This window comes from Empidonax traillii, unplaced genomic scaffold, assembly GCF_003031625.1.
Source record: "Empidonax traillii isolate 1590-97213 ecotype Southwest subspecies unplaced genomic scaffold, ASM303162v1 scaffold114:size1751661, whole genome shotgun sequence".
Taxonomy (NCBI): domain Eukaryota; kingdom Metazoa; phylum Chordata; class Aves; order Passeriformes; family Tyrannidae; genus Empidonax; species Empidonax traillii.
In genome coordinates this window covers 249,696-271,909 of record NW_020955307.1, presented here as the reverse complement: position 1 = coordinate 271,909, position 22,214 = coordinate 249,696, and the positions used below count along the sequence as shown (strand labels likewise).

General features: G+C 47.1%; 1 protein-coding gene across 1 annotated transcript; it reads right to left on the bottom strand.

The window, feature by feature from the left end:
* CCN1 (cellular communication network factor 1) lies at window positions 1–2,492 on the bottom strand. Its single transcript, XM_027882939.1, has 5 exons — window positions 2,388–2,492; window positions 2,076–2,292; window positions 1,389–1,736; window positions 1,051–1,253; window positions 1–942 (listed from the first exon to the last, which is right to left on the bottom strand). Exons 1-5 carry the CDS (start codon window positions 2,445–2,447, stop codon window positions 643–645), a joined length of 1,128 nt encoding a protein of 375 aa, XP_027738740.1. The 5' UTR covers window positions 2,448–2,492; the 3' UTR covers window positions 1–642.
* Window positions 2,493–22,214: the final 19,722 nt, after the last annotated feature.

Sequence of the window (22,214 nt, the reverse complement as noted above, 5' to 3'; positions counted from 1 at the left end):
TTAGGTAAATATTTCTTTATTAAATGATTAATTCCATAAATAAATTCTTTTAATTCATTGAATATAAAATTAAAATCATTTACAACTTATTCCAGTATTACAGGGGCTGGAAGGGGTAAAAAAACTCAAAAAAAATAAAAACAAAACCAAAAGCTACAGGTTGATAAATAAAATACTCAGCTTTAAAACAACTGATTTCTGTTTGCCATTAAAACTACAGTTGGTACATAATAGCTGCCACTGTGAACACCCCAGAAGTGCCCACCTCAGGAAGGAATGTAACTTCCAACTTGGTTGGGAAAGGGTGGGAGAAGATTGGAGGGATGGGGAGAAGCATAGTGTTAAACTGAACAGGATAGTAAAGTTTTCATAACCAGAACAAAACATTTATCTGATCACTTACAAACAGAAAACAGTATATAATTAGATAAGGTGCTCCAAAAAGAAGCAGTAAAGTTGCTCCAGTACTATGAAGCTTTAAGTATGCTTAAATCTCTGTTGCATTAGTGTCCAGTTGCACAGTGCACTCCTGTAACATCTCAATGTTGCCCTCAAATGGGCAAGGCACCATTTCCATCAGAGGTCCTTTCTCCATGGCTGGTTACTTCAAAATTCTGGTTTGCATCCCACCCCCAACACAACTTAGTCCCTAAATTTATGGATGTCATTGACTAGTCTGTAGAAGGGATAAGCTTCGTTTGCATGGGGACAGTTGTAGTTGCATCGGCAGGACTGGATCATCATGACACTCTTGGTGAAGGTTTCCCCATCATCGCAGCGGAACCTGACCTTGACAGTCCTGGTCTGCTGGGGCGTGCAGCACCTGCCATCCACACAGGAGCCACAGTACTTGGGGCGGTACTTCTTCACACTGGAGCATCCGGCGTAAGTAAACTTCACTGGGGATGGGGACTTCCTAGTCTTGGTACATTTTTTTCCCTTCTGTAAAGTAAAGGCAATAACATTATTAGCAGGAGATTCTTCTCCAGCCTTTACCCCTACCCAGAGCAGCTTAGAAAGAAAAGGAACACCAGAAGAGTCTGTATTTACCTTTAGGGAGGCATAGCTAGGCTGGCCACATGGCCTCACTTCGCATATCCTGGTCTCTTTGATGAGCTTGCAGTCAGCATTGTCATTGGTCACCCTTGTGGAGATGCCAGTTCCACATGTCTTTGAGCACTGGGACCAAGAAGTTGTTTGCACAATGCATTTAGGATTCTCAAAAGCTCGGCTTTGTGGCTCGGATCCAAAAACTGGAAAAGAAAAGGAGGGCTTAGCCTAAATATATTCTCTCACTGTGTTTCTTTCTTTCCATTTGGGTCTAAGGAGTCATATAGCCGCTCTCTGGCTGCCTCCCCTTAATGTCACGCAGATAAACCCACACTCACCAGGTAGCATTTTCAGGCCTCCCTTCACAATGGCAATCAGCTCGTTGTTCCTGGTTAGTTCACCTTCAGAATCATCTGGACCAAACTCTTTGCTGAAGAAGCCTTCCAGCTCCTCCAGCGCATCCTTGCTTTCATCACAGACCCACTCCTCGCAGCACTGCCCGGGCACTTTGACCAGCCTGGGGCTAGGGCAGCCCAGGTTGGGAAGAGAGAGCTCCTGCGGGCAGAGCGGGATGCAGCCCACAGCTCCATCTATGCACGTACACTGGTGTTTACAGTTCGGCTGGAAGCTCTCCCCGTTCTGGTAGATTTTGGAGTTATATTCACACGGTCTTCCCTCGGACTGTGCTGCAGAGATCAAGAAGGAGGGAAAGAAGAGAGTCAGCGGCGGGAATCGCTGGTTTAAGCGCAGGTATTTGCTGGTCTGTTAAACTCAGTGCACGGCGGAGCTCCCTACAACCCCCCGGGGACGCGGGGCCAGAACAATAACTTAGTCAGGAATCACTTTTCCTTATGTGCGTTTAGCGGAGCCCAGACATACTGAATCGCATTCCAGACTGCTGAAGTCATGTGCCTTTCTGCCAAGCTACCGACAACAAAGCATAACCATACATGGGCTCGAAATTACCGAACCCCAGCAGTGCGGGACGCGGGGTCCGTTCCCGGGGGAGCGGGGTCGCCGCTTACCTCTGCAGATGCCCTTCAGGGCGGCGGGACTGGCCCCGAAGTTGCACTCCAGCCCCTTGGTGTGGTCGCAGGGCTGCGATCGGCTGCAGTCCTCGTTCAGCTGCTTGGCGCAGACCTTGCAGCAGCCGCAGCCGTCCGGCACCAGCCCCACGCCGGGGGCGCACTGCGGCGCGGCCGCCGGGCACTGGCACACGGCGGGGCAGGGTGAGCCCAGAGCCTGCGGAGCGGAGCGCACGGTGAGCGCCGGCAGCGCAGCAGAGACACCCGACCCGCCTCCCCCTCGGCGGCCGCGGGAAGAGCCGCGACACTTACCAGGCGGGCCAGGCAGAGGAGAGCGGCCGCCAGAGCGGGGCGGGTGCCCGCGAAGCCCATGTCCAGCGCCGGTGCAGCGGAGCCCGTGTGAGCGCGGAGCGGGAGCGCGGCCGGCGCGGTCTGAGGCGGCTCCGGGCGCCGCCGCCTTATATGGGGCGCGGGGCCGCCGCGTGCGCCGCGGCGCTGACGTCGCGCGTTCCGGGCCGCGGCCGCGTCCAGCGCTCGCGGCATCCCAGGAATGCGGCTGGCGCGCGCCGCGGCCGCCCCGCCCCGCCCCGGCTCCGGCCCCGCGGCCAAGGCGGCGGCGCTGCCGCGGGGGGTCCCCGGCCCGGGCCCGGCCGCCACAGAGCGCGGAGGGTCCCCGCGAACGCGAGGGTGGTAGCGGCAGGCGCCGTTCGCTCTCGGGGCTGTGCCGGCGGTGCCGCGCACCCGCACCTGCGGGACAGCGGAGCTGTCCTGCCCGCCCCGGGCGCCCGCGGCGCTGCCCCTCCAGCTGACAGTGCCCGCGGGGTCACCGGGGCTCGGGCCCTGCCGCTGCTGCCCTGCGAGGGACAGTCACAACCCTTCCCAGTACGGCAGAGCCCGAGAGCCTGGCGGTGCCCATTGGCACCGAGGGGCCCGGTTTCCAGGCAGGGAACGGGATGGCCACGCGGCGAACATTCTCCCTCCCTGTCAACCTGCTTATCTCCGGGCTCAGTGTCCCTCACTCAAGTTGGGTGCCCTTGAATAGTATTGGCTCGTTGAAGTTTAATATTTGGGGATGGGGAGGAGAGATTTAGCTTCTGTTGTGGCGTCTTTTCTTTTCCTGGCTGTAAGTATTTCCAGATGGGATTTAGACCCCAGACGTAACAATATTTCCATATTTGGTATAGCAGTAGCCCGCATTTTTCACATTTTTCTGCTCTGTTATCCAACCACAAAGCATTCTTGACAGCTTCAGATGTTGTTAAATATAGCCTTAACTTCTGTTCCCAGGGCAGGAAATTCTTTGGAATTCCTGTTTTTCACGCAATCTGTCTATCATGATTTAGGAGAACTGCGCTGGAGGAGCCAACTGGCGTTCTGCTGCAGTTCACTCCTTTATTGAAATAGCCCAGCAGTTGGGTCTGCTGCCCAAAGGCGTTACAATGAGTTCCCATTCCAGGGATTTTTCTTTGCAAATGAGATTATTGTTCCCAACACAAGTTTGGGGTTTTTCTTGTCGCCTTCAAGGCTGGAAGGTGGAGAAGCGGATTCAAAGGAGAGGCGAAAACTTGCAAAAAACCCTCCAAAGCCTATAAAAAGTGGAGGGGTGGAGGGTGAGGGGGACAGTGGGGACGGAGGGAGGCAGAGAGGAGGTATGTGATTAACCTGGCTGCGGCGTTCCCAAACAGCAATGTCCCTGCGTGCCGCTCGCCCGGGACGGGCAGCCGGGGAGGGGAGGCAGCCGCAGCCCCGCCGCTCGGAGGAGCCGAGCCTGGACGTCTCGTCGCCTGCCCGGTGGCCGAAAGGGTGACAGAAAAGACCGTTTCGTGGGGACGGTGCATAGGGCTCCGGTAAGTGCCACTCCCGGGGCCGCGGGCCCGTGTGCTGTTCCCTGTGTGTTCCCACACCAGTGGGAATGATGAGACACCTTGTCGGGCCCTGCCGGGGCCGCAGAAAGGAGGGTCCTTGTTGTTTGTCAGTGCCGGCAGCCCTGCGGTGCCTCCGCGGGCACCGGGAGGTCTCTCCTCTCCATCGCGCACCTGTCGCTCGCGGCCCTAGCCCCGGGGGGAGCGGCCCGGGGGGGATAGCCCGGCTGGGATTCCCAAACCCGCAGGCACCGCCGAGCTCCGTGGGCAGCACGGGGTCCCGGGGCCGGATGGGACTGGATGCGATGGGACGGTTTGGGGTGGGCGCTGCAGGGTGGGGCAGCCTGTCCCCGCAGGGGGGTGCCGTGACCCCGGCGACGGGGCGGTGCGAGGGGTGTCCCCATCGCATGGGACACCGATGCCGCTGCCAGCCAGGCTGCGGAGCCCGGCCCCAAACTCCTCAAGGATGTCCTACGCTGCGTGTGAAGGGCTCGTGTCCTCAGCACTGCTGTCGCTCCTCCCGGCAGTGGTCAGGCCCCTGCCCAGGCCAGTCTTGATAGAGGGTCCTCACTATAGGGTTTCCCCACCTCCCCAATTTATTCTCTTCATGATTTTCTTTTCATTCAAGTAAATTGGATTGACGTTTTACTTTGTAGTGGTTTAGGGGGTGGGGAAAGGTGATGGGATGGAAGCTCTGGGCGCTCTTTGCCCAGAACATGTACTTCAGAAGGCAGCAGTGTTTTTCTTCATCACTTGTATGCCTCAAAATTCAACCAGAAAGGACAATTGCTGAAAGGGAAACCAGTCTTTAGTTATATACGGTAACATCTCTCTCTGGAGACTGCCAATGTGTATCATGTAATACCATTTCTGATGACAGGAATTGTTTAATGTGTCCAGCAAGAATTGGAGAGAGACCACCAGCAAGCTTTGATGGCTGCCAGTAATGGCAGTAACAACTTTCCATCTCCACGTATTTGGCTGAGCCCCAGCTGGTGATGAGGAGTAGGACAGTCCCATTTCCAGACTCCAAGCTATCCACTCCATTGGTCTTCCCTTGGTTTCACACATGTATGGGTTTTCCTGTGGTACTTTAGATTTAAAACTCTGAAGTGGTTTTTAGATGAAGAATCTGATTGGTACTTTTTCCCTGGATGACTCTTTAAACAACAGCATTATGATCAGGAGGAACAAATCTGTGATTCAATACACCTTGATTAATGAAAAAACACCTTGATTAATTTCAAAAATTTTGAAAAATAAGCTAAGACATCATTGCATGGTTAAATTAGCCAGTTTTGCTTTTCAGGGATTTATGCAAACACTTGTTTATTTAATTACATCTAATTTAAGGACACGCACTGAGCGCTTTGCTTTGATCTATGACTTTCACAACATTCAGCAAATGCCACAGGAAAAGTCAATGAATAGCGCCTTTTCTCACTTGGTTTCATGTCTTACCACACATTCACACAACTTTGATGGGAAACTGTAACCGAACCTACATTTGCTCAAGAAAAGGTCACTTCGAAAGCTTTGAAGCACCTTTTAACAAACCTGTCCTGAATTTCAAGTAGTTGTCAACACTTGAGATGGGTTGAGTTTCTTTGGAGTTCAGGTTAGACTGTGACCCTTTCCCTGCACACGTTTCCCTGTCACAAACCATGACCCAGTGTTTACCCTCCAAGCTGTGGAGGGTAAATAGGATGGGGTACATGTATGCCTACTTCTCCTGAATGTACATCAGGAAACAGGAAAAAGTTTGGAATATCTTCCTTTTTTAGATTTTGTTCGGTGCAGTGTACTGTTCCAGACCTTTGTTGTCCTAAGTGAACTGGGAAATATTCCCTGCTTCATGTCACAGAGAGTTTTACTGGCTTCTCAATTTGTGCTATAGGCAGTTGCTGGGGGCTCAGCTAATGCAAAGCAGGAATTTGAAACTGTTGGCTTACATAGCAGGTATTACAGATTTACTGAGTATATCCTGTCATTTTCACAGGCCTCTGTCTCTCCAGGGAAAGGACTTTCCAAAGAAATAAGTCAAGAAAAAATAACTAGCTTATTTTCCCTCCACCCAGCATCGTTTCTTCCCGGCTGTGCATAGGAACCTTGGAGCAGCATGAAGGGCTGTGTGGGACAGAGGCTTCTCCGGGTGCTGGTGCTCCCACTGACAGTAAGTATCCAGCACCAAACTGGAGCACATCAGAGGTTTACAACCCTGTGGATTCTGGAGAAAGGTCTTACTAAATTCAGTGTCCAGCCCTTTTCTGTACTGTGTTTTATTTCCTCTTTCTCAGTCTCTTTTTCCTTTGCCCATCCATTGCTGTGTGCTTCTTCCATCTCTCCCACTCTTTCTTCTCTTTTTCCGTGTTCCAGTCTTTTCTCTGTGTCCTTCCTCTTCTAGTGGGTCCTGATTTTGGCTGCCATAAAGTTCATTTTCTTCATAGTAGCTGGTACGGTGCTGTCTTTTGGATTTAGAATAATGTTGCTAGCACACTGATGTTTTAGTAGTTGCTGAGCAGTGCTTATAGGAAGTTGAGGACTTTTCAGCTCCCCACACCACCCCACCAACGAGTAGGCTGGGGTGAAGAAGCTAGGAGAAGACACAGATGGAACAGCTGATCCCAACTGGCCGAAGGGATATTCCATATCATATGACAGTATATAAACTAGGGGGAAGCTGGCCAGGGGCCATCTCTCCAGAACTGTCTGACATTGGTCAGTGGGTGGTGGGAAATTGCATTGGGCATCACTTGTTTTTTATGTTCTAATTATTTTATCATTTATTATTATTACCGTTGTTGTTATTATTATAGCTGTTATGATTATTGTTGTTGTTGTTGTTATTATTCCTCCTTCCTTTTCTGTTCTATTAAACTACCTTTATCTAAACCCATGAATTTTACTTTTTTTCCCCAGTTCTCTCCCCCATCACGTTGCAGAGGGAGGGAAGGGGCAGTCAGTGAGTGGCTCTGTGGTGTTTAGCTGCCTGCTGGGTTAAACCACGACAGTGTTTACCTACCTTGGGCTGGGCCTCTCCTGCAGACCCTGCCAGGCCGCTGGTTCCTGCTGCACTAAATCAGTCCTCCCAGAGTCAATGGCTCCTCTCAGTCACTCACAGGAGGTGCAAATCCAGTGGGACAAATTAAGCATAGCAACACACAGACAGAGCAGCCAAGTAGCCAGCAGGCTTCAGCAGCTAAAATTCAAGTGGGTTCAGAAGTTTTTCCTTACTTTGATTTGCTCAGAGTTTATGCTGAATTCTTTTGAGTATGGCATTTCCTATTTGTTTTCTTCCTCTTCCCTGCTACCTTCCCTTCAGCTGTGCTCATGCCTTTCAGTTTTTGTACAGTCTGTGCCTTGCCTGTGGTTTCTGATATTTGGGGGGTTTTGCTTGGCAGTATTTGTGCACTGAGAGGCACTGTGCTTTGTAGGTGTGCTGCATTTTCCTCTGGCTGCTGTCAAGGTGCTGTAGAGGTTCCCAGTGTGTGGAAGTGCAAGGGGGGCTTTTGAGCCTACTCAGCCTGCAGGGAAACAGAGAAGCAAAATTTGTTGTAGTATTCATCTGTGCTTATTGCTGCTTTGATGTGTAAACGGCAGCTTACATAAATATAAGGGACATAGCAATGTAAGAGAGGCAGGGAGCATCCATGCTGACAGTCGCAGCTGGCATCTTCTTGTTGGATGCCAACAGGCAGTACATACTGCATGGCTTCCTCACCCCAGACTGGATGCAGAAATGTGGAGCAGTTACAGCCAGCTCCTGCTTAGTTCCTTCTCACCAGTCAGAGGCCCAAAACACCTTGGTCATGGCCATTCAAGGGTCTGACATTAACTTTATTTTAGTACCAGCCACTACCATTTCCTTAGTGAGACAGGTGGATTACTTTATGCATGTTCACCTACTCTTATGCAGGTCTACTTCAACACTAGGCTACATTCAGAAGGTGCAGTTTGCACCAAGCACATCCCTATAGCTTAAATTTGCAATGGAAAGACCTATTATGGGCTTTGGCTCTCAATACCACAAAATAAAAATAATCAGGCTGTCCTGCTTAGCACCTGGCTGCAGAAGGATTTTCTTACTTATGTCTGTTGTTTTCATCCCATGCAGCCATGAAGCTTGCAGAAGATAAAAATATAGCTTCTAATCCCTTTATAAATTCCAGAAAAAAGTTCACAGTTGTGTCTCATGACTTTCATGAAGGAGGCTTGAAGCATCAGAAGGAATAAAAAGGTTCTTTCCCAGCGTCCATTGAGATGAAGGTTCTGGACAGAGATCTCACCCCAGAGAGTTAATCATCCCAAGTGACCTCAGTAGAAACTTCTTAACTTTAAACTTTTGTCCTTTGAGGGCAGGATTTCCCAGTGGAGCAACGCATGTGAACTGATATCTGCAAAGACAAAATGAGCAAGCTCAGAAGATAATTGCTCATGATCCTAAGGAGTCACTGGAGCCAGATGAACCTGAGGTTGCAGTCAATTGGGCTGTGCCTGAGAAATCCTTAATCAAAGCACACTTCCAGGCTGTGGTCCATAATGGTTGTCAGCTGCTGCCTTAGTCTACAGCTTAACTGCACCTTGGAGAGAACCAGCTCCTGCTTGTATCTGTGTTGTCTGCCCAGAATGCGCTCTCTGTGGTAGGTTCAGATCTGTTTGTTTTCTTTTTCTACATTTGAAATATATGGCAAACTCTTCTTTTCCCAAAGGTGTTTTGTTCATTATAGTTAATAATCACAGCTACATTTCCTTAAGGTTAGTCTGTGTCAAAGCTAGGGGAACCCTTTTCCTCCCTGTTGATGCTTTCCCTCCCTCCCTGCTGTTTGTGACCTGATGGAATAGTTTGCTGTCACTGGTCTAAGAACATTCAAAGGAGTTGCCTAGTCTTTGATTTTAATAGCATATTTTTTGTAGGTATTTTCTTGAAAAAAGAAAAGAGTATTGATTTATTTTTTTCTTCTTTGCATGCGAATAGGAGGGTAGGCCTGCTCTGGCAGGATGCTGAACATGCTCTGCCACACAGTGCTTTCTGTCACTTACTGCACTTTCCAGGCTAGCTGCTGGAAATGTCACAGGATTAATTTCCGAATCCCCTGAGGTGCCTGTTGGCTTTGTCCAAAAGCATTACTCATTCTCTGCTATGTACATAAGCTTACTAAAACATGGTGAGACCTTAGTTGTGTTTTCTGTGTTACTGTACGTTTCTATTCTGTTCCATCTGGGCTCTTACCCTTTGGCTGCCGGTGTGTTATGTGAGCACCTTGCAGCAGCAGCTAGCCACGTTCTTGTGCATGCTTATTTCATGGCACACATGAGCTAAGCGATGCCAGAAAGCCAGCCACAACCTCCTCCAGGGATGTTCCCTGCTGGACTTCAGTTGTTGTGCCTCTTGGTTCTAGTTTGTGATAGTGCAGTGAAAAAAATCAATAGCAGACAAATAAGTAGACACGATGTCATCCTTGCACATAGGGAGGACTTGCCGGCAGCCAGCAGAGCATGTATGTGCTTAAAGAATGCTTGTGGAGATGGAGTTATTGTCCAAGAATGTGCAAATAGCTGCCTGTCCCAATGTTACGTGCCTGTGATCAGGGAGAAGTGCTAAACCACCTCTAGACTTAATTAGCATCCAAACCCAAAAGATTTGTCTTGTTGGGCGTGATTTTTCTAGGTGAGCAAAGAAGAAACTACATGAATGAAATCTTTTCTTTACCTTATCTCTGCTGGGGGCTAAAATAAAACTGCAGGGAGCCAGCTGTTAAGAACTGGTGGGCTGTTCTGAGAAAGGGTCCTCGCATGGGCTCCATCCAGCAGCAGTGTGAGAGAAGCACAGCAGCTTGCTCAGACCTTAGAGAGGGGGACATACATCTCTTTGAGCCAGGCAGGAAGCCTGTCTGCTGCCCACTGTTTTCCCAGGGACCAGTGTCCTCAGGAAGTAAAAGGTTAGCAGGGGCTATCAGCAGAATATTTTGGTGCAGAGACTTGTTTTATGGTTGCATTAACGTCTCTTTTCCTGTTGTTATACAGAAATTATGACTCCTAGTAACAGTGTTGAGATGAAAGCAGTTCTTTTGCATGAAGCAAGCATTAAAAGCTAGCTGATACATTAATTGTAAAAGAAAATTGGTGCTAGCTGGTGGCTTTTTACTTTCAGATAAGTTTGCTTTTGTGTTTTAATTCTTCTAACACTGCACCCCACTGTATTCTTTCACACACAGGCAACTGTGTGTTTGTCACTGTCGTCTCTCACTGCCTAAGCTGGAGTCTTCTTCTGAAACCCTCCATGAGCTCAGATTTCAGACTTTAGGATAATTTGGGATCAGAGCAGAAAAATGGTGGATAGGATGGGTCTTTCAGGTGAGCGCTGTGTGATAACACGAAGTTTGTAACTTGCTGTGAGGGGAGAGCCTCTGGTTTCAAGGATGTACCCATGCAGCCTTTAACAGTGCCATGTCAAAATAAAAATCATTGATTAAAAGTGTACCTCGCTTGTGCTGCTAAAAACAATTCTGGATTATACACACTGAAAACAGTAAATATTTAATGTACAGGTTTACTTTTCCTGCTTTATAGAGAGCTCAGTGGGACTGACAGAGCAGCTAGACAGATGTGTTTATAGCGCGCTCCCCGGGCAGGCACAATGCTGCAGTGTTTGGCCTGCGAGCACCGCAGGGACATACTTAAAAAAATAAAAGTGTTCCATTTACATTGGGGGGAAAAAAATCCTGAGAATGTTTCTATTAATATTAGCTGGTATAAAATCCCAAATTCTACATTTCAGGCCTTGCATATTTCAAAAATAGAGCACTGGACGGTGGGGATGTGGGGTAAGAGGTGTTTCCTTGCTTACATAGCCAGTGAAAGGGACAGTCACGGTGGCAGTTCTTGTGGCAGGAGAAGACAGCTGTTGCCGAAATGCCCCTGATGAGGGTGGGGTGTGAAATGAAGAGTTCAGCAGCGAGCAGAGCCGGGCAGCAAACCCTGTGCATAAAGCATGGATAGGTGGGGGCACAGGCCAGTGTGTCCATTTGAATGTGAATGGACTTTATCCTCAGCCAACCTTCTGTGTGGTGCTTGTGGTTTTCCATGAACAAGGAGCTGGTTCTCAGGACCACATCTGAGATCCTGGACGTTTATCAGAGGGCATGTTTCTAAAAGGTGAGAGGGATCAGATGCTGTGGGGAAAGCAAAATGCGCAGAGATCTCTCCACCCGGTAGGATGGACACACCTCCCACACATGAGATACTGACAGAAATAGTGGGAAACCCACTTCCACATTAAGAGTTGGGATTTTTTCATGTTAGTTTTGACTTTGGTTGAGATCTTACTGAGGACTAGCTTCTCTTCATTTATACTGACATTAAGGCTGACTTATCTGGTCAAAATGAATGGTATAAATTAATTAGCACACGTTAATTAACTGAAACAACTGACATTTGGTTTTCTGGAGAGCTCCCAAGGAATGAGTGGCTGCATCTGCCTCTGATTTCCTCTGAAGTTATACTCAGTTGAGAATTGAGTTTATTTCAATAATTTGATTATATAGTTGGCAGCTCTTGAAGAAGAAAAATCACTTTTAAAGGGGATCTTGGGATGATTAACTCCTCAGAAAAGTTTTCTGATGAAGAAGAGTAGAGTAAGGAAGCAGAAGCCTGTATTAGAGCTGGCTAAGCACTCTGTGTTGTTAAATTAAGTCTATATCTCTGTAAAAAAATTTAATAGTCATCTGAGTGTGTGTGAATGAAGCAAGAAGTCTTGGTGAGGTGATTTTGCTTTCTCACCGGCTTCACCTGCAACAGACATCTTTCCCTGACTACACTTAACCTGCTGTCCTGGTGACACAGGGGGATGGGGCCATCCCATGGGTACTTGTTCAGTGCAGGATCCTGGTGAAAGCAGCTCAGCACCTCTCCTTACTGGGGCTTTCCAGCACAGAGGTGAGGGGCTGCCTTGGCCTTCGAGCCCCGGCTACAGTTCCCTTGCCTGCCAGCTCCTTTTTGGACAAGTGTGATGCAGAGGCCACCCCAGTGCACAGGGGAGCATCAGGAGAGGAGGGTGCTGAGAGAAGGGGGTCCTTTGCTGAGCACTGGCATTGCCACAGAAGCACTCGGGGCCATTGCATATCCAGGAGAAGGGGCAGAATAACACAACCTTTCCTTTGCAAGCTGGACTACAGGCCATTTTTTACTATGACCTGTTTGCACCTCTTTACTGTGCATTAGTTGTGAGCACTGACTCAAGTGAACCAACCTATCCTGGACCCAAACTGAGATTCATTGATTCCAGCACTCATGCTGGCCTGAGGCCCCCTGCTTGGCCGTGGCTGTTCCCTGGTGTCCCATTCCCTGCATTTATGACCCCTCATCTCCTTGCTGCTGGAGTGGCACACAGGACTGCAGTAAAGCAAAGGCTCCAGCCCAGGCCTCCCAGGGGTAGCAAACAGCACATTAACCCACTGTGCGACCTGGCAAGGACTTGTGACTCTCTGGGGTTTATGGCAGGATACCCTTACCCTAATATCACACGTTTAGGAGGCTACACAGTTGATGCACAGTCAGCTCCTGAAGGGCAGTTGGCATGGTGACAGTACCCTTAGAAAATGAACTAATTGTCAGCTCCAGTCTGGATGTCACCATCATTTTAATGCGAATGGACTTTTTCCTCAGCCAGCCTTCTGTCTGAATGGGGAGCACAGAAACATCCCAATATTTATGAGATTTTAACTAGATTAGTTACAAACCCATAAAACAAAGAAAGAGACAGTTCATCCAGTACTGGGGAGGGGAGTGTTAAAAATGCCACCTCAGATAAAATATTATGAGAGTTGAGTAACTGTAAATAAGAACTTTGCCTATGAAATAGCTTCTTATGTGAGCTTGGGATGAGGGCCAAGAGAATGTCTAGGGCTCAGGGAAATTTATTAGCCCAGATCAACAGGATTTCAGGGACTCAGGAGATGGGGTGGCAAAGAATTTGCCTGTTGGAGTCTGTACTTCCTCCGTTCATGCCTGCAGCAGGAGTTTTACTCATAAAACTTTCAAGATGGTTCATTTGCATTTTTCGAATTTTCTCAGTTTTCATTAGCAGCTGCAGTTCTGACTTGGAACTTGGGAGAGGTGGGTTCAATTCTGCATTTCCACAGCCTGCCAGCATGGTCTTGGACAAGTCATTCACCTCCCTGTGCTTCAATGTCTCTCTGTAGACAGGAGATAAATGTTACTTCCTGACTCCCAGGGATCTCAAGACAGTGTGATAAGGACTAGGAAGCATTCAGATACCTGAACCATAAGTGAGAGTACTATGGGTGCTTGTGAATGACAAGAGCATATGAAGAGCAGCTACAATACACAGGTTGACCCCTCTCAAGGGGAGGAATGGTATTTTGGTGGGGAGCAATGGGTCTTCCCTTTGATCCCATTCATTTTAGTTGCTGCCATGATTTTCCCTATTCAGGCACCTTTATTTTATACCCTCTGCCAGTGCAAAGCTGGCTGTCCTGGTAGGGTCAATGGTGTCCTAATGATATGAGGGTCATCTTGGCTATGCATTTATTTTAAAAAAGGGCACATGTACATCAATAGTGCACAATTTGGGAACCCATCACCTCTTTTCCCCTCATTTTTCATCTCTGAGGGAGAGATTTACACCCTTCTGCTTTTCTTTCTGCCATTCTTTAGCTGTATTCAGCTTTCTGAGTTCTAGCACGTCTTCTCTTCTTCGTTCTCTTTGGTATTTCTGCCTCCACCTTCATCCTCACTCCCATATTTTGTCTGTGTTTTATTTTTCTTATCTTCTTTTTGGAACCCATCCTTAGCCTCTCCTATATAGTTTCCTTTTCCTCCCTCTAGTTCCAAGAGCTTTTCAGTAAACAGCATCCCTCTCCCTTCTGACTCATGGCCCACTGACAGTGGAAAGACTTCATCATGAAAGTGATGTAAAGATCTCCCAGTTTAGAGTGCAGGGTAGGTTAGGATGACCTTGCTCCACCTCTCAAGTGGAGAGCCAGAGAGTCTTAATTCCTCAGCCGATGTTTATTTGCCAGTTTATCTCACATTCAGTTGTTCTTTGTTCCCACACCAGTGTAAGTACCTCAGTGTGTTGTGAGGATGCTGTATCATGGCCTGTATCCTCCTGCTCCCGTAGAGCAGCAGGGAGCAGTGGCTGTTGGTAATGTGCTTAGCCAAAGTGTGGGAAAACTCTCAGACTTGAACTTCACTTTGTATTTCCATGCCATATGAAACTCATTGAATGTTTGTCCTTCCTTCACGTGGCTGCTGCTTTTGGATTGCACTGACATATGTGAAATCTATTTGGTCCCTTTTTAATATGCTGCTTGCAGTATAAATACAAAAGCAGACAGTGCTTCTGAAGAGAAATAAATGTAATTGTGGTAGTGGTTGTTGTTATAAATAGTGCAAAGGACTGAGAAGCTATTTAGTGTTTGGGCAGGATCCACAAGTGTTCTGTGTATTATATCCTTAAATCTCTTGTATTTAGCTATTGAAGTCTTCCCAGTTGTGATTGGCCCAGTTCACTCATTACTGTTTGGCTCCAGTGCAGGATGAGGATGCTCTGCTCTTCATGTGAGCAGGGCTTAGCCTCCAAACCTGGGGTATGCTAGATCACATGCTTGACCTGTACTTGCATATAGTGCCTTAATCATGCAAATCATGCATTTGCATGTGCAACTGGTCTGTTTGCATAAAGAACTGTGGTATGTCCACACATGAATTTTTGAGGTTGCTTCCCAAAATCAGTACTGCATTTTTCCTCTGCTGGAGTGAAATGCAAATATTTATTTATTGACAGAGCTGGAGCTGATCTTTGTCCTTGTCCAGATCTGTTTTGTCAGATGAAAACAAGTAGTATTCTGACTTATTTTTAGAATGCATTTGTTCATAACTGCATTTAAAACAATTAGTGCCTGCTCTCTGCCAGTTCCAGTAGAGTGCTATATATATATATATATATTTGTGTGTATGTATATCAAAAAGGGCTGAACGCCCAGAAATTCTCTTGGCAGCCCTGCTGTCTGGTTAGAAAAGGAAGTGAGCTACAAAATTTGAACATTCAGTTCTGAGACTTGAAAGCTCTCTGGATTTTATTACTGACTCAACAGGGTTTTCATTATGTATGTGGCCAAGAGGAGAGGTTTACGCAAGAGAAACATATTGTAGTTGAATATGTTTGTAATTTTACACATTGTTAAATAATTGAGATAACTAGATGTCTCCTAAATGGTCAAAATAAATTGGGTGTTAGCAACAGGGTCACTGTAGCACAGACAAGGCCATATGAAAAAGGGTCCAGCCCCATCTGAAAGATGATTACCAATGCAGAGGGGACCTGATTCAGATGCTTAGAGACATTTTGCTGTTGATATGAAGCCTCAGCATGTCTGGAAGCCTCTTGCTGACTCTCAGTCTATTCTCTTCTACTCCAAATGATAGCATCTTCAGATTGCTTTTTTTTCTTTTTTTTTTTTTAGCTTTACTTTTTAGTAACTCAGTGCTATATAAACAGCAGTTTGAGGCTATGTTTCTTCTGCTCTCATTTTCAGGTTAGTTTTAGGAAGAAAAATATTTTGAGAAGCAGATTATCATGCAAAAAGAGAAGGTGTGGGATACATGGACTAAGCTGTAAATATAGGCCCAGGCTGTGTCCTGCTGTCCTGGTCTACTCCTGCAGCAGGGGATGTGCTGTTGGATCACACTCAGTAGCCAATAGCTCTGCCACAAACCAGCTTGACAGCAAAGTGAATTCCTGTCCCACAGACAACATGCTCACAGCTAATTTTGCACTTGTTCATGTGATGGGTATTTATTCTTCATTGTCTTAAAAAGGTATCTATTTTTAAACCTCTGTGGTCTCTGGTGCCATACAGTCTTAGTACATGTGTTCTGCTGTCAGCAGGAAAAGCTATCTATATGTGCCACTGCATTTTACACATGGGAAGCCAAGCCACAGAGAAAATATAAGATCACTGGATAATTCAGGATGAAATTCAGAACCCAGCCTGAACCTCTCCCATTCTTGTTTACGCCTAATGTCTCTCCTGTGCACGCCACTGTAAGCAGTGCCTGGCTCTGCCTTATGGATAACACTCCAGAGGTGCCAGGTCCTGCTCTGAGGCCTTTGCTTCTCCATGGTGACAAGCCCCCTCCTTTCAGCCCAGCACGCTGATGGCCATCTTTGCTGGTGGCTCGTGCCCAGTGCACACACAGGAAGCCTCGTGTGTGCATCACTCTTCACCCTACGGCAGCCCCCGAGGGCAGGAGGGGAATGGATGGTCCCCTTCAACAGGCACCGTGAAGGTGCCATGGCCACACTGTGCTCCTGCTGCTGCCTGTGACAGCAAACTCTACAGTCACCAGAACGTCCTTGATTTGGTTATGGTCTTTTTTTAAAACTATAGAGCTTTGGGGCATATGACACCTCCAACACTGTAAATCAAGCAGGGCAGCCTCTCGATTCTGCGTCTGATTTGTTCCATTTATTCAGTCACGTATCTTCATTTTGAAACGTTACTCTCCCTGCCCTTGCAGCAGATGCATGTGAAGCAGCGTTTATCACAGCGATAGCCAGTCTGTGGCACTGAACTGTGTGCAGGTCACCAAAGCTCAAAGATTTCCTTGCTGGTACTACATAATTAGTCTCACTGAGGCTAAGCACATATTCAAAAGAGATCTACTTTTAATGTGGGAAATGTAGCATGTGTCTGCCCAGCTGTGTGTGCTAAACAGATGAGTTTACCAGCTTTTTTCCACTTGTGCTGTGTTGCTGTGCTGGGTGACCTGTGGAGGGCTGTGCAGCAGTTGGGATGCTCCATGATCCTCACACCCAGCAGGGAGTGGAAGAGCAGGGACTGCACTGCTGAGTTGCTGGGGATGCAGGGGGAGCTTGGGAAGGTAACCATGCTGATGCTCAGAGGGGTAACTGGGAGCCCTCATTACAGCTCCCTCCCTCTCCCTTGCTGTCCTGAGCGCTCAGATGTGTGTAGTACATGCCCAGCATCTCCTGGCCCTGAGAAAGTTTTTGTTTTTGGCTTCTAGACTCAAGGATGTGGGCTGCTCCTGCTTTATATTTAATGTTTACGTAAGGTTGTTATGCTGGCTTTCTTACTACAGGCGTTTTTGTTAGTCACTTCTGCCTGATAGTTTGTCCTCTATTTTTGAGTCCACTGGATCTATTTCAGCCAACTATGCAATGAGGGTATTTGTTTCTGAGAGATTAAGCCAGAGGCAGAGCCCAGGAAGGTGAGCAGCCAGGGGGAGGAGAGTGTTGCCAATGCCCTGGGAGAGCTCTAGTTAGAGACTGGAGGAGGAATCCAAGGTGGGGATGCCGAGGGAGAGGTCGTGAACACCCTGACCACAGAAAGTGTCTCCTTGGCGCTCATATGGTCTTCAGACACCGGAAAGTCCAACCACAAAACACAAATCCATAGGAAATGAGGTCTCATTAGTTCCACTGCCCACAACTTGCTTATGGCTCCACCAGTGCTTCTAAGTGTTTGGCTTGGTAGAAGGGCTTCTGGAAACTGGGCACATGCCTTCTGTGAGTCACCCTACCTTTCCACCTCCCCAGGGTCAGGGTGCTTTGTGGGCTGGGGTGCTGCTAGAGGTGATGTCCCACTGTCCATTGTCATACGAGCATCCAACCTGCATCTGGTGTGCTGGCACAATGAAATCCATCTGGATCTTCTTCATGTTTTTGCCAGAGATTTTACTAACCAGAAAAATGTGGCATTATTAGGAGGCTGTACCAGCTTGTTATTCATATCCCTTCCCTGGCAAGAAAGAGCCAGAGAGCATGTTTTAAATGAAGCTCATGGTCAGATGGTGTGGTGAGTGCTGGAAGCCTGGGATAGTCTGGCAGAAAAATAATTTCCCCTTTTAAAACCACTGAGCAGTCCTTGTTCCTCCATGCTCCAGCTGGTTAACTTGGCCGTGCAGCCTGGGCACGGAGACGTGGCCAAATCCACACCCAGTGCCTTCTAGCACCCCTGGGTGAGCCTTTGCTGCTGCAGTCAAGGGGAGGCTTTGCCCTGCTTTCAGCTACCAGGGAAGAGAGACTGGGGCAGGTCCTCCCGAGGATGCCCTTTCCTCTTGCCTCACTGGCAGCTTTGCAGCCTGTTTGTGATTCAGAGAGGCTGTGCTTGCACTGGGATCAGAGGCAGTAGGGCTGGGCAGGGGAGAGGGTCAGGGGTGCTGCGGGTGGTGGTGCTGCCTCTTGGGGTTGGGCTGCTGTTGGTTCATTTGCTGCCACTCAGTCCTGTTGTTCTGAGGGGAGTGATGGGAGTGTAGCACCTGGGAAATGCTGTGCAGCACAACACACAGTTCAAAAGAAAACTCCCTTCAGGAGAATCCCTTGGGAAAAAATACCCGAATTCTTGAGCAACCGCTGTTCAGTCCATGCTAACAGCAGCTCAGATTTTGTGGAGTTGAAAGTTGCCAAGCCTTTTCCTCCTGCTTGTGTAAAGCTGCACCTCCACCTCCCATCTCCCCACTCCAAAAACACAACAGCTCTGTGACACAAAGTTTTCCAAATGGGATACATTTCTCTAAAATTGCTTTCAAATGTTCCTAGCAAGAAAGTGTGCTACTCATTTTGCCCGTGGTCCTGCACAGCTGCCAGCGGTGTGGGTGAGCAGAGCAAGGCTGTGGGCACAGCCCTGGTTTGGCCACAGGGAGCTGCCAGCCATCATAAACACAGCATCCCCCAAAAGGTAGGTTATGGCTGGGGAGGTGCTGTCAATGCCCTCCTCGCACTGCCTGAGCTGTCCTCTCCAGCTGGCCACCTATCTGCTGGTCTGAGTGCTGTGCCCAACTGAAGCAGGCAGGCAGCAGCTCAGTGGCCAGCTTCAGTCCAGAAATGTCACATCTGGACAGGGCACGTGAGCTGCTCCTGGGGATAAACCCGTGTGCAACCCTGGGCTGAGCCAATTCACCCCTGCTTCCAGGAGGGGTCCCTGGGAGGGTTTGAGAGGCAGGTGGAAAAAGATGACTCGAGTGGCTCCGAAGAGCTAAGAAATGTTAATGCCATCCTTGATGCTTCAGCCCTGTGACCTTTCTTCCTGCCTCTGTAAATAGGCTCCTTTTTAAATGGGAGGGAAAGGCATAAAATCTAGTCCATTAAAAACAAAATGATGGAGAGATTTACCTCCTCTGAGCCCACCTGTCAGTGTTTGCAGTTTTACTATCATATTTTCCAACATCTTCCCAATGTTTTTTTCTCCTCTGTTGCTGTATACAGAGGCAGAGGAAACTTGCCTGAGCAGAGGAAAAAGTGATCCAGGTTTTCTTAGATGTTCTAATAACAGCCTGAAAGAGCTTTTACACATTGATCCCATGCCATTTTAGTCATCAGAGGCATTATTTACAACTGTAGCTTGCTTAAAAAAAAAAAAAATCGAACCAAAACAAAGCAAAAGTATTGCAGACTTACTTATTTCTGTGAGTAAGTACAGATCACCTGGCTGCATGAAAAAAAAAAAAAAATCTCTGAAGAAAATTTTGAATAGGTTCAAAACAATATTGTATGTTTGTCTGTTTAAAAAAAACAAACCCAGACATGAATGTTGTCTTTAGGAGAAGATGGTACCTTTTAAAAATGCTAAATGAGTGTAACCCTTTGCGGGTCTCCTGACCTTGTTCCATGATGCTCGTGAATGTTTGAACCCTTTGGTGTGGGTTCAACCAAAGCTGTTAGCCTGGAAGGGCTTCAGCCATCTGGAACCCCACAGGATAGTCTGATAGTTCACAGGTAGAGATTTTAAGGGGTGAGATTTTTTAAATTTGTTTTGTTTCAAAGGGGGATGAGCGGAGGGGGATGAGAAGGATGTGCAGAAGGCGGTGGTGCTGGCAAGGCATTGTGGAGCTGCCTATGTTTGGCAGGCCCTCAGAGGTCTCTCCAGCTGTCCTCACAAACTGCTTATGGAATTTCTTATTTAATTCACCTGTTTGAAGGGAAAAATTAAAACGGCTTCAACTAAGAGGTCTGAGAGGGTGGATTCCGATAGCCGCAGCAGGGAGGGTTAAGCACACCCTGGGGACTTTGGAACAGTGCAAAGACTGCTCTAAATTGTTCAAGCTATTAACAAATTGTAGGAGTTGTCATCCTGGAGTGCACTGGGGTCCAGCCAAAATCTTCTTGTGTCCACTGAGTTGCTGGCAAGTTCTCTGCTTGGTGATGGCACAGGATTGCCTGAGGTAGAGCATCACCCCAGTGTGGGCCAGAGACACCGGTCATCTGTTTGGGCCTGTCCCAAAACTCCTTGGTGCAGAGTGCGACACAGGTATTTCTTGGAACAGTTTTGTTTCAGTTGGAGGAAACTAAGAAGGTCAACAATAAAAAGACAAGAGGGTGAGGTGATTACACCATGTGTGTAATCAGCTGTCACACTGAAAAGAGACAGTGTGAGGCTTTGGGTTCATCTGGAATACAGAGCAGCAAAGCTATATGCAAATGTTTTATTTCATTAGGAAAATCAGCATCTAATGTGTGTGGGAAATGGTAAACTTTGTTTCTGCAGAAGTCTTGCTTTATAAAATTTGTTTGTTTGCCATCATACACATTGTGTTAGTTATAGAAGTATTTCAGTCAAAGCAAATGTGACGCAGAAGATTCAGGGTGCCATTTGATAAACAATGGGCTGCAAGTTGTCAAAGGAAAAAAAAAAGAGTCAAGTCTGCCACATGCTGAATCCATTCCTTTCTGTGCAGGAAGAAAAATAATAATTTCTTTCCCATAAAGTTGAACTCTTTCACAATCTGCACTGCTCTGAGTTCAATACTGGCCAGCAGCAGCAGGGGTGTGTGCCTGTCAGGACACCCCTTGCAAGCAAAGGTAATTGCAGTGGGACACTGCCAGGCTTCCATGACCCTGTGGCTGATACAGAGGGTTAGAAGCAATATTGGCTGCATCTTGATACAGGGTTAATTGGTTTTCCCTGCCAAAAAGCAGTAAGCAGCATCCGAAATGCACTGAATGGTTTTCTGTTGGGGCCAGGTCTGCTCACTGTGCTGTTTTGGGCAAAGGTTGTTTATGTGCCTCAGATGCCTAAAATGATTTGTTTTACAGCATTACCAATTACTGACTCAAGATGGTGATACAAACAGTACAAAATTTGGATCTCATCTTTCTGACTCATGTTGGCTGACAAGTTATTCTTAAAATAGCAATTATCTAATGGGGAAAATCCCACAGATCTAGGCAAATGGATTGTAAAAATAGCCACCATCAATGGTAAAAGTCCCAAAGTAATTTTTGAACCATGCTGGGGCTAAGAGCTGTGAACATGTACCTGTTATCAAAAAAAAAAGGAGCAAAAGGCTGTCTAGAATCCCCCTTTAGACTGCCTGGCATCAGTAAGTACCTGCAGGTCAGCAGAAGATGTATTTATAGTTTTAACCACATGAAGCGAGAAAGCTTATGCTTGCCCTGTATTTTTCCATGAAAGAGGTGAAGTAATTCAGAGTTTGTGAATAGATCACTGTTCCTGGACCTTCTTTTTTGACCCTGATTCCCTTTATATAACAGCCTTCTGTTCCTCCTTTGGATATGTTTTTTTTCTGGGAAAGTTATTTTTGGAATTATGGTTTATAATTGATGTTGAAGCATGCAGTTAGGCTTTTATATATATTCTGTGTGTTCACACTTGCTTTATGTAATCACCACCAAAAGTCAACCCACTAGGTTTCAGTTTTCTTCCCAGGTTTACATCTGCTTTTGTTTCCTTCCCATTATTAAGTTCTTCAAAAACATTGTTGGACATCAGAGATTCAATTCAAAGTCCAGAGCTGCACTAATATCTATTCTATTCATGCAAAGTATTCCTGCCTTAGTAAGTTAATTGTCACCTGATGTTGTCTACCTTGCTTTTTGTCTGGGGGAAAGCTAGTGAGCTATTTTAACGTATATATATGTACTCAAAAAGATAAGAGAATGAATGATTGTATGTTTAGGACCTATTCTGCTTCCCCCTTAAACACAAGGTGTGAGGGTAGAGGGGGGGAAAGAGATTTTTTTTCTACTCAGTTTTGGAAACCTAACTCTGGCCTTCCTACAAAGACTAGCAATCCCAGTCTTAAAATGCTTATGTACTGAAAAAGCTGAAATTTTACCAGACAGTGACTTCACAGCACGAGTCTGCATCAATATCACATAGGAGCACTCTGGCTGAGATACTTTCAAAATGCAGGAATGAAAATACATTCTGGCAGAAGGACGGGGACTGGAAGCTTTTGCTGGGAGGTGCAGGTTTTCTTTGCATAATTTCTC